Source organism: Bidens hawaiensis, unplaced genomic scaffold (genome assembly GCF_021521415.1).
Source record: "Bidens hawaiensis isolate Kalapana, Puna unplaced genomic scaffold, B.hawaiensis_p1.1 tig00015212_1, whole genome shotgun sequence".
NCBI classification, from domain to species: domain Eukaryota; kingdom Viridiplantae; phylum Streptophyta; class Magnoliopsida; order Asterales; family Asteraceae; genus Bidens; species Bidens hawaiensis.
In genome coordinates this window covers 226612-239010 of record NW_027492353.1, presented here as the reverse complement: position 1 = coordinate 239010, position 12399 = coordinate 226612, and the positions used below count along the sequence as shown (strand labels likewise).

Genomic DNA, 12399 nt, shown 5'->3' with positions numbered 1-12399 from the left:
TGCACGATGATTCATGTTGATGAAAGGCATCAACAAAATAATTTGATTAAAATAAAATAGAAAGTTCGAAAATAACACAACATAAAGGAAAACAAAATAATAAATTTATTAAAATAGAAAGTTTGAAAATAACATAAAGAAAAACAAAATAATAAATTTATTAAAGTTTATAGAATATATTAAACTGTTGTAAAATTCAGAGACAACATAAATTTGATTAAAATTACATGTGTTTATTTGAAAAATTATGTTATAAATTGAAAAAGAATACAAACAATATAACAAACAACCACTACATGAATTGAACCTAGGTGGTTCGTTTAACAACCCAACAACATTACCACCACATCCACTACATTATTTGAAAAATTATGTTATAAATTGAAAAAGAATACAAACAATATAACAAACAACCACTACATGAATTGAACCTAGGTGGTTCGTTTAACAACCCAACAACATTACCACCACACCCACTACATTATTTAGTTATTAACTTTAGTGTATGTGTGTGTATATAATAAATTTGTTGGATAAAAAATCAAAGTTAAAATTAGTGGATGAAATGTGGTTTGAATATCTAAACTTTCAAATATACAACACTTGATGAAGGTTGTATAACCATCAAAGCCAAACATCTCCCAAAATTGTATATATATAAATAACCAAGTACTAACTGTTACCAATTTCACTTTTATGACATGTTGCCCGGTAACTATTTAGAGGTTTTCATCGGTTTGAGTTGAAATTTTACCTGATGGAACCGAAAACCAAATAAAAATACGCTTTATTTTTCAGTTTTCAATAGAATAAAACAGAAAAACCGATTTGATTATTCGTTTAGGTCCTTGTTCAAAATTTGGTATTTAATTTAGTCGGTTTCAAACCTAAAATGAATAAACTCTACCAAAAAAACTCATGAATTACAAAATGAAAATTCAATTTTAAATATTCTACTATTATTTTTTATTTATACTCAAATCTCATGAGTAGGCAGGGAGCAGTGTTTGTTGACTACTTTAAGATATCAACCAGATTTTTAATGCTAAGGTTGTTGACAGTTAAGGTTATCCTTATCTTAATTTGACTTTATTTCTCTCTTTTTTTTTAATTCGAGACACTCTAAATAATAAAAGAATATAATTCTGAGGGACAAGTAAGCATATAATAAGCTACGTCGCCACTCCTTTTGAATTACAATTAAATATAAATTTATTTATTAGTTTCCTATTATGAGCTAGAGTTAGAGAGTTGGTATAAAATAAATGGTATTCACCAGCGTACAGAAACCGCTTTGGCAAAAACTTGTTAGAAACCAAATGGAACCATACCGCTAGTCTGTAATCGGGTCAGGAGTACCCAGGTTGAAACTAGTTAAAATGATAACAAATCGTTTCGGTTTAAATGAAACCGGGTTGAAACTAAACTGAGCTGTTTCCACTCGAAAACCGGTTTGAACAAAAACTGGTTTTTACTATTGTTGACTCAAATGAAAACCTGTTTGAATGTTGGAACCGAAAACGGACCAATTAAGAAAAAGAAAAGAAAGCGGCTTATGCACCTTTTGTTAACTTTCGTTAAAGTGCTATTGTTGCATTACAAGCTATGCATTAACCTTATCCTATATTATTAATCTTAAGATATTAGTTAGTGATTTATGTCTATTTATATGTACATTATTTAATAAGTAATCCACGTTAGGTTAGAAACTCTATGTATTATACATGTTAAATAAATGTTTTTTAAAAATATTTTTTATAAAAACTGGTTTTTACTATTGTTGACTCAAATGAAAACCTGTTTGAATGTTGGAACCGAAAACGGACCAATTAAGAAAAAGAAAAGAAAGCGGCTTATGCACCTTTTGTTAACTTTCGTTAAAGTGCTATTGTTGCATTACAAGCTATGCATTAACCTTATCCTATATTATTAATCTTAAGATATTAGTTAGTGATTTATGTCTATTTATATGTACATTATTTAATAAGTAATCCACGTTAGGTTAGAAACTCTATGTATTATACATGTTAAATAAATGTTTTTTAAAAATATTTTTTATAAATAACATGTCAAATACTTTTTGATATTTCAAAGGCGTTTTATAAAGAAAAAAAATGAAAAATATGACTTATGGCGCAATTATGTCATTACCAAATTAGCAAAAATCATTTTAAGGAGGCGTTGGGATTCCTTATATAGTAATAAGTTATAACTTTTAAGTTGTAAGTTTGTAACTTATCAACTTATCCTTTCATATAATAAATAATCTCAAACATCTTTATTAACTTTTTATTAAGTTAGGTTATGTGTAGTGGAGGGCTACAAAATAGGAGCGATTTTCGATACGTGGCCTCATGTCAGCAGAGGACCATTTTCATTTTAGGGGTGTAATGGTGTTGTAGACCCATTACATTATATATATATGCGTGTGTGCTCGCGCGCTGTATGTATATACATATATATATTACACACATACTTAATATAATAATATTAAATCACGCCGGCGACAAATATTTGTCGCCCCCCCTCTTTTTGTCACCCCTCTTATCATCGGGGGGGGGGGGGGGTCCAATATCGCCCCTCTCGCCTATTTTTGCCGCCCATAGGGATGAGCAAAAATCGGTATGGTGCCGATACCGAAATCGGTACCGATTTGGTACTATCGGTACCAAGGTTTTGAGTTTTCGGAACCGGTACGGTACCGGTATTTTCCGAATTTTACCTTAAATACCGATACCGAACTGACATTTCGATACCGGTACCTTACGATTTTCAGGATCGAGATTTTCAGTACCGGTACTGGTCGATACCGGTACGGTACCGAGCCATCCCTACAGCCCATTACATATAGTCTTATAACTCAAGTAGGCTATAAATAATCAGGTGAGCCAGTCACACATTAATAATCCAAATATCCGATCAAAATAGAAAATCATTAGAAAAAGAAAATGGCATAAATTTTGTTTGGATGACGTGTAGAACATATATACATATACCAAACATAAATAAGCCTACTAATTACATAATCATATTGATTGAGTTTCACTAACAACCAAGTTTAAGGATTCAGTCTCATCGTTCAAATCAAATACCTCCAAAAGCCGGCCCTTGTTATGTCAGGTAACATTATCTTATATTCATATGTATATAAACAACAAAACATGTTCTTCCTATATTCATGTAAACCCTTAATTATAATCCTTAAATGGCTTCTTTCCAATACATAAAAACCACCTTCATGTTGTTAACATTAACAGCAGCCATGGTGCTTACGTCAGCTTGTGATCATGGCCCAGTGGTCCCCACAACGCCACTTGTCATACTTCTTCAAACTGTTCAACAAACAGCTCTTCAAACATTTGGCACGTTCAAGTTTGACCCGAAATTTTACGTTGACTTGTCGTTGAAGTATGACCTTCCAACCGTCGAACGCGCGTTTAACCGTCTCCCAAGGACGGAGAACGGGTCGGTTTCGGTTTCGGATTTGAACGGGTTTTTGAACAAGTTTTTGAATGGTGCGAATGCTGACTTGGAGTATGTCGAACCCGTTGACTTTGTGGTGGACCCGGAGGGGTTTTTGCCGAAGGTGGTCCAACCGGGTGTGAGAAGTTGGGCTTTGGAAGTTCATTCTCTTTGGAAGAATTTGAGCAGGAAAGTGTCGGGTCGGGTTTTGGAATACCCGGAGTTGCATACTTTGTTGCCTTTGAAATACCCGGTTATTATACCGGGGTCAAGGTTTCAAGAGGTTTATTATTGGGATTCTTATTGGGTTATAAGGTACATAAATCAGTAATATTTACGTTATTATATTATATCATATTATATTAAGTTATGCTATGTTATATTATATTATGTTACGTTATTATATCATGCAGGGGACTACTGGCTAGTAAAATGTACGAGACAACAAAAGGGATTGTTCTCAATTTGATTGACTTGATAGACACGTATGGGTACGTTTTAAATGGGGCCCGGGCGTATTACACGAATAGAAGGTAAATACGTTTTGTTTTTTGATGTACTTCAAAAAAGTATGAAAAGTACATATGTTAATATTTGATGGAACTATTTTCAGTCAGCCTCCACTTTTGAGTTCTATGGTGATTGAAGTATATAAACGGACTAACGACGTTGACTTGGTCAAGAAGGCACTCCCGGCCCTGATCAAAGAACATAAGTTTTGGAATTCGGGTAATGTTTTATATCGCTATAATACATTTTTTATCCGTTCCGTTACTAATTAGGCTTTGTGTTAAATTGCTACAGGAATACATAATGTGACAATTGAGGATTGCCATGGTGTAACACACAATTTAAGCCGGTACTATGCTATGTGGAATCAACCTAGGCCAGAATCATTCACTATCGTAAGATGTCACACCATAATTAGTTTAACGATCATTTCTTTAATATTTTCTTATTTGAACATACATATTTTTTTTTGTTTCATAGGATACTGAGACTGCAAGTAAACTTAAAGATGATTGTGAGAAAAAGCGTTTGTATCGTGAGATAGCTTCGACTGCGGAAACTGGTTGGGATTTTAGTACTAGATGGATGAAGTAAGCTGAACTTATTTTACAAACATTTGCTTATTTTCTTATACATATAATTTTTTTGTTAAAATTGATTATTTTTGTTTCAGGAATACATCTGATCTCACAACGTTGTCAACAACTACGATTGTACCCGTTGATTTGAATGCATACATACTAAAGGTGTATACTAGATACCATTTTTTGCTTGTATCATGTTTTATAAAATGTTAATTTTTTTAATGTTTTGTCAGATGGAACTTGACATATCTTTCTTGGCAAATGTGGTTGGAGACAATAATCATGCTTCAGGGTTTGCTAAAGCTTCAGAATTAAGAAAGAAAGCCATGGACGCTATTTTTTGGGATGAAAACAAGGGACAATGGTTCGATTACTGGCTCAATGCTAGCTCTAATCAAAAGGTAACAATGCATTGATGATTCATACCATGAACCCGTGGGTTCGAGCCATATGTTCTAATGTCTGATGGGTTGGGAATCGTTTTCAGGATGTTTACAAATGGGATGCTTCGCACCAGAATCAAGATATATTTGCCTCAAACTTTGCCCCTTTGTGGCTCCAATCGTTCAACACAGGTTCGTTGTGATCTCTTTTTTATAGGACAAGGGTGTAACATGTCAAGTCTAAAAATAAGTTTGTTTAAAAAATGAGCCCAAGATTTAGTTATGGAGCTCAAGCTGGCTCGCGAGTCTAAACAAGCCTATTAATTTATATAATTTTTATTTAACATATATTTATAGAATAATTGTTTCCATGCATAGAATTAGGATAAAATAACTAAATAAAATATATTATGTTATAAATAAAAAATATACTTAATATATATATATATATATATATATATATATATATATATATATATATATATAAACAGGCCGAGCTTGAGTCATGTCTGGCTTGGCTCGTTACTGGTTATCTCCCTTTTTTTTGCTAAAAGATTTAATGTAACTTGCTATGATATGTGAAGATGAAACATTAGTAAACAAAGTTACGCAAAGCCTTGAAAGCTCAGGACTGGTACACGCGGTGGGCATAGCAACTTCTTTGAGAAATTCGAGTGAGCAATGGTAATCTACATCATAAAACTCGTAATTTGTCGGTTTTTGACGATTAATAACGACATTATTATGTCGAAAACAGGGATTTTCCAAATGGGTGGGCCCCAATACAACACATGATAGTTGAAGGTCTTGTTAAGTCGGGATCAAAAGAAGCAAGATCATTAGCAAAAGATATTGCTATAAAGTGGATTAGAACTAATTATGTTGCATACAAAAAATCCAAAGCTATGCATGAGAAATATGATGTAAGCAAGTGTGGAGAGTTTGGTGGAGGGGGTGAATATGTGCCACAAGTAAGTATACTTAAAACAATTAACTCTTAAATACTTGTCATAAGTAAGGTGTGTAAGAAATCAAAAAAAACCAATAAACGGATATAACCGAACCGAAACAAGAACTAACAATTTAGTTTTATCATAATAACTTTTATGTTTTAATCAAAAAACCAAACTTTTGGTTCAGTTTCAGTTGTACGTGTAATTAAAAACTGAACCAAACTTATAGATTCTTATCTTTTATTTTGAATTTTAAGTATTTTATATTAATTTGATATATATAGTTTAACCATATGTATAAAAATCAATAAACTATTAACCAACAAAAAAACTTAGGCCTAAATTAATTATTTTTTGCCAGCTATTTTTCGTCCCAAAATTTTCAAGCACAAATTGCAAAACCAAAAAAACTAAAATCGAACCCAATTGAAAGCAAAAAAAAATCAGAACCAAAATAACCGAAACCAAACGATTTTTAAAAAACTCAAAAACCGAAATTTTGGTTTTTGGTTCGGTTTTCACCCAAAACAGAACCGAAGCGACCCACGCACACTGATAACTTATCGGCTTGTTACTTAAGGGGCTATGGCCCATGCCCAGGTTCTTTTAATTATTTTATTTATAATGAAAATGTTGGAATGTAATACAGACTGGTTTTGGGTGGTCCAATGGAGTTGTTTTGGCCTTCCTGGAGGAGTTTGGATGGGCTGAAGACCTGAGTCCATATTGCCAGTGATTGGTTGAAGCTATTGGGGCTGGGCCTGAGCCAGCTGTTGGCCGTGGATCATTCAAAATATTAATCTTTGGGTGAGAAGGTTGTACTTTAGTGAGCCCAGTGAAAAGCCCTAGACCACGGGTCTTCTCGTATTTATATATTTGTTAACCATTTTAACAAATGTAGTTTTTAAAAGATTATGTTCTGCAATTTAAAAAAGAGTAGTGACGCAGATTGTTGCATGCTTGCCTTTTGTTTTGATGTAATAACTACTTTTTTTTTTATTATTATTATAGTCAAACTTGTAGTTTTAGACATTTTAAAATAATACTTGAATGCGAACCTTTTTTTACAAAACATTACACATTTGAAAATGTGGTAAAAATATTTATATCAAGTATAACCTTTTATTATATTTTAAAACCATCTCATACTTACTGATTTAAACCAGAAAAGTTCGAACGGCATTATGGCTTGCTTACATATTTTCATCGTATATCCGTTTTATATATGTGATACAAGTGATGATGAAATAATGACACGGATGATAAAGTTAGGTTAGACATAGAGACTACCCTAATCGATGACTACGACCTAATAGTTAGGTTAGAGATATGGAACTCTGTCCTCGTTCATCTTCCCTAATTAATGACTACAACCTCAATAGCACTACCCTAGCAGGGAACGGTGTATCCTAAGAGGCTGCTTTACCCGATTACGATTATATTACCTGAATTACACCCTTCCTGCCCTAATCCATGATATCACATAAATGATAAAGGCCGATTTTCATTAGATCTCTAACACTAACATATATGATACATGTTCCTTTGTAAAAGAACTCCAAACACGTTAAAAAATAGATACCTTTTATATGTGGCAATCACGGCCCGTTTTTCAAATAATTAGTTGATTTGGGAAAAAAAATCTATATTGGCTTATTTGATGAACTCAAAATTAGACAACAGGTTAATTTGGGTAATCGAATTTATTCATATTAAACAACGGGAGTAAGTTTAATTTTTGATGAACTCAAAATTAATACTTGTTGGCCATAGATTTGCAAATCAAAATATAATTCAACCCCACACACAAGTGATAATCATAGGTCATCATATACTAGACATCTATTCCCACCAATACTCCACCAAACCAATGCTGTAAAACTCGGTCAAGGCAGCCGAGTACTCAACGAGTAATTCAGAATATTCTCTAACTTGACCGAGTACTCGTAACTCCCTAGTCGACCGACCTGTAACCATGCACCAAACGGACACATTAAATAATTGACTTGACACAATCCATCAGGGTGACACGCCACATTGAATGATAACAACTTAATGTCTTCAAAAATCGTGTTCATGCAACCTCAACCCATTAAACGCCACATCATTTCTCGCTTTCCATAAAATCTTATCCGTCTTTATAGCCCATTTGCTATAACTACAATGATTCTTCCTGTCTGGTCCAGGTCCCATGTAATAATTGGCATGTTTACTATGCTATTCACCAAACTCATTAAAAGAAAATAATAAAAAAAAAATAACAAATTTCTAGCCAGTTGAATTAATATCTGGATATAACAAAGGCATCCATCCACCACATCATCATCATCATCATCATCATCATCATCATCATCATCATCATCATCATCATCATCATCATCATCATATTATATAAATGGATCACACTGGTCCTTTATTAGCAGACTAAAATGACATCCTTTAGATACATAAAACTTGTCAACTTCACTCTATTGGTATCATTGACTGCAGCCATAGTGGTCAACTCAGAGTCTGCACACATTTGCAAACTAACGGACCATGGTCCGGTGGCCCCCACCAACCCACTTGTCACATTTCTTCAAACTGTTCAACAAACAGCTCTTCAAACATTTGGAATGTTCAAATTTGACCCGAAATTTTACGTTGACTTGTCGTTGAAGTATGACCTTCCAACTGTCAAGCGCGCGTTTAACAAGCGCGCGTTTAACGGTCTCCCGAGGACGGAGAACGGGTCGGTTTCGGTTTCGGATTTGAACGGGTTTTTGAACAAGTTTTTGAATGGTGCGAATGCTGACTTGGAGTATGTCGAACCCGTTGACTTTGTGGTGGACCCGGAAGGGTTTTTGCCGAAAGTGGTCCACCCGGGTGTGAGAAGTTGGGCTTTGGAAGTTCATTTGCTTTGGAAGAATTTGAGCCGGAAAGTGTCGGGTCAAGTTTTGGAAAACCTGGAGTTGCATACTTTGTTGCCTTTGAAATACCCGGTGATTATACCCGGGTCAAGGTTTCAAGAGGTTTATTATTGGGATTCTTATTGGGTTATAAGGTACATAAATCAGTAAATTTACGTTATTATATTATATCATATTATATTAAATTATGCTAGGTTATATTATATTATGTTATGTTATTATATCATGAAGGAGACTATTGGCTAGTAAAATGTATGAGACAGCAAAAGGGATAGTTCTCAATTTGATTGACTTGATTGACACGTACGGGTACGTTTTAAATGGGGCCCGGGCGTATTACACGAATAGAAGGTAAATACGTTTTGTTTGTTAAATGTACTTCAAAAAGTACGAAAAGGGACGCATGTTAATGTTTGATGGAACTATTTTCAGTCAGCCTCCGTTGTTGAGTTCTATGGTGATTGAAGTATATAAACGGACTAACGACGTTGACTTGGTCAAGAAGGCACTCATGGCCCTGATCAAAGAACATAAGTTTTGGAATTCGGGTAACGTTTTATGATTTTTAACGCTATAATACATTTTTTATCCGTTCCGTTACTTAGGCTTTTGTGTTAAATTGTTACATGAATACATAATGTGACAATTGAGGATAGTCATGGTGTAACACACAATTTAAGCCGGTACTATGCTATGTGGAATCACCTAGGCCGGAATCATTTACTATCGTAAGATGTCACGCCATAATTAGTTTAACGATCGCTTCTTTAATATTTTATTATTTGAACATACATATTTATTTTTTTGTTTCATAGGATACTGAGACTGCAAGTAAACTTAAGGATGATTGTGAGAAAGAGCGTTTGTATCGTGAGATAGCTTCGACTGCAGAAACTGGTTGGGATTTTAGCACTAGATGGATGAAGTAAACTAAACTTATTTTACAAACATTTACTTTTTTTTATATATAACTTTTTTAATTAAAATTGATGATTTGTGTTTTAGGAATACATCTGATCTCACAACGTTGTCAACAACGACGATTGTACCCGTTGATTTGAATGCATACATATTAAAGGTGCGTACTAGAAACCAATTTTTATGCGTATTATGTATTTATAAAATGTTAATTTTTTTAATGTTTTGACAGATGGAACTTGACATATCTTTCTTGGCAAATGTCGTTGGAGACAATAATCATGCTTTAGAGTTTGCTAAAGCTTCAGAATTAAGAAAGAAAGCCATGAACATCGTCTTTTGGGACGAAAACAAGGGACAATGGTTTGATTACTTACTCAATGCTAGCTCTAGCCAAAAGGTAACAATGCATTGATGATTCAAACCATGAGCCCGTGGGTTCGAGCCATATGTTCTAATGTCTAATGGGTTGGGAATTGTTTTCAGGATGTTTACAAATGGGATGCTTCGCACCAGAATCAAGATATATTTGCCTCAAACTTCATCCCTTTGTGGCTCCAATCATTCAACACAGGTTCGTTGTGATATCTTTTTTATAGGACAAGGGTGTAACGAGTCAAGCCTAAAAATAAGTTTGTTTAATAAGTAAGCTCAAGATTCAGTTATTGAGCTCAAGCTGGCTCGAGAGCCTAAATGAGCCTATTAATTTATATAATTTTTATTTAACATATTAAATAAATATTTTATAGATTCATATGAATTTATAGAATAATTGTTTTCATGCATAGAATTAGGATAAAATAACTAAATAAAATATATTATGTTATAAATAAAAATTACACTTAAAAAATATATATAAAGTGCTATAAACAGGCCAAGCTTGAGCCATGTCTGGCTTGGCTTGGCTCATTACGGATTATCTCCTTTTTTTTTCTAAAAGATTTAAGGTAACTTGCTATGATATGTGAAGATGAAACTTTAGTAAACAAAGTTACACAAAGCCTTAAAAGCTCGGGTCTGGTACATGCGGCAGGCATAGCAACTTCTTTGAGAAATTCAGGCGAGCAATGGTAACCTACATCATAAAACTCGTAATTTGTCGGTTTTTAACAATTAATAACGACATTATTATGTCGTATACAGGGATTTTCCAAATGGTTGGGCCCCTTTACAACACATGATAGTTGAAGGTCTAGTTAAGTCAGGATCAAAGGAAGCAAGATCATTAGCAAAAGATATTGCTATAAAGTGGATTAGAACTAATTATATTGCATACAAAAAATCCAAAGCAATGCATGAGAAATATGATGTAAGCAAGTGTGGAGAGTTTGGTGGAGGGGGTGAATATGTGCCACAAGTAAATATAGTTACACAAATACACAATGTCTTAATATTTGCCATAACTTATTGGACTTGTTACTTTAGGGCTGTTTTCAGTATGGGCTATGTGCCCGTGCCCAGGCCCAGGCTTATTATTATTATTATTATTAAACAAGTCCTAGATTTTATATTATAAATACACCACAACCTACACCGTGAACTCTACAAGAAATGAACCTCCAACCTTTTGGGTTGTAAGACACGTTGTCGCCTTAGGTAGAAATGCACAAACAGGGGTTTTTTTTAGAACTGGGTCCAGCTTTGGTCAACGAAGTCAAGAATGGGGTAAGGTCGGGTCTGGTTCCTGGTAAATTTGGATTTTTGATGGGTTTTGACCGATTTGACCCTTTTTATATCAATTTTTGGCATGTTAGGATTTTGACTGGGTAGAGATGGAACCGGTCCTCGGTTCCTGGCTACTGGCTAGGGTTCATGTTGGGCAGGTCCGGATCTGGTTCGGGTATGTCGGGCTGTCTCCGGAACCGGGTTTTTTGTGCATCTCTACCCTTAGGGACTTTATTATTATTATTATTATTATTATTATTATTATTATGATGAAATGTTGGTATGTAATACAGACTGGTTTCGGGTGGTCTAATGGAGTTGTGCTGGCCTTCCTGGAGGAGTTTGGATGGGCTGAAGATCTGAGTCCATATTGCCAGTGATTAGTTGAAGCTATTGGTCTTGGGCCTGGGCCTTCTGATGGGCCTGGATCATTCCTTAAATTTATCCAAGTGTGAGAAGCTTGTACTAGAGGTGCACATTCCGGTTAACTGGTTAACCGAAAACCGGTTTTTTTTCCTAACCGGTTTTTTTTGGTGCGAAATAACCGGTTAGACCGGTTAATCAGGTCGGGTACTAACCGGTTTTGGAAAATTAATAAAAAAAGAAAATGGGTTAACCAGTCGGTTATTAACCGGTTTTTAATAAAAAATCGGTTAACCGATTAGTAACCGGTTTTGAAATCAATAATATAAACCGGTTACTAACCGACGGTTAGGATCGGTTAGTAACTGGTTGACTTTTCGGTTAGAAACCGTTTAACCGGTTACTCTGTGCACCTCTAGCTTGTACTTTGTGAGCCCACTGAAAAGCACTGGTCATTTATATTTGTTTTATTTCTATCCTTTGTAACTTCTAGTTGGAGTCATTTAAAAGAATGCATAGATGTCTTAACATTTTTCTTTACATAGCATAATACTTTAAATGGTTTGTTTATAAATTTTCGTCGTATGTCCTTTTTTTTTATTATTATTTTTTTGCGTATATTAGTGCAATTTTCTATACAAAAGTTAAAACA

At 34.2% G+C, this 12399-nt stretch overlaps 1 protein-coding gene and 1 pseudogene across 2 annotated transcripts; both read left to right on the top strand.

Moving 5' to 3' along the window:
- The first annotated feature begins 3247 nt into the window (after nucleotides 1-3247).
- LOC143548660 (trehalase-like) lies at nucleotides 3248-6660 on the top strand. Its single transcript, XM_077039765.1, has 11 exons — nucleotides 3248-3777; nucleotides 3876-3995; nucleotides 4076-4191; nucleotides 4267-4367; nucleotides 4453-4562; nucleotides 4646-4718; nucleotides 4790-4957; nucleotides 5044-5131; nucleotides 5524-5623; nucleotides 5697-5910; nucleotides 6542-6660. Exons 1-11 carry the CDS (start codon nucleotides 3263-3265, stop codon nucleotides 6626-6628), a joined length of 1692 nt encoding a protein of 563 aa, XP_076895880.1. The 5' UTR covers nucleotides 3248-3262; the 3' UTR covers nucleotides 6629-6660.
- Nucleotides 6661-8321: 1661 nt separating this feature from the next.
- LOC143548662 (putative trehalase) lies at nucleotides 8322-11797 on the top strand (annotated as a pseudogene). The gene is made up of 11 exons (XR_013137995.1): nucleotides 8322-8935; nucleotides 9033-9152; nucleotides 9234-9349; nucleotides 9430-9529; nucleotides 9617-9726; nucleotides 9807-9879; nucleotides 9952-10119; nucleotides 10206-10293; nucleotides 10690-10789; nucleotides 10863-11076; nucleotides 11678-11797. The product of XR_013137995.1 is annotated as a putative trehalase (transcript).
- The last annotated feature ends 602 nt before the right edge of the window (nucleotides 11798-12399 follow it).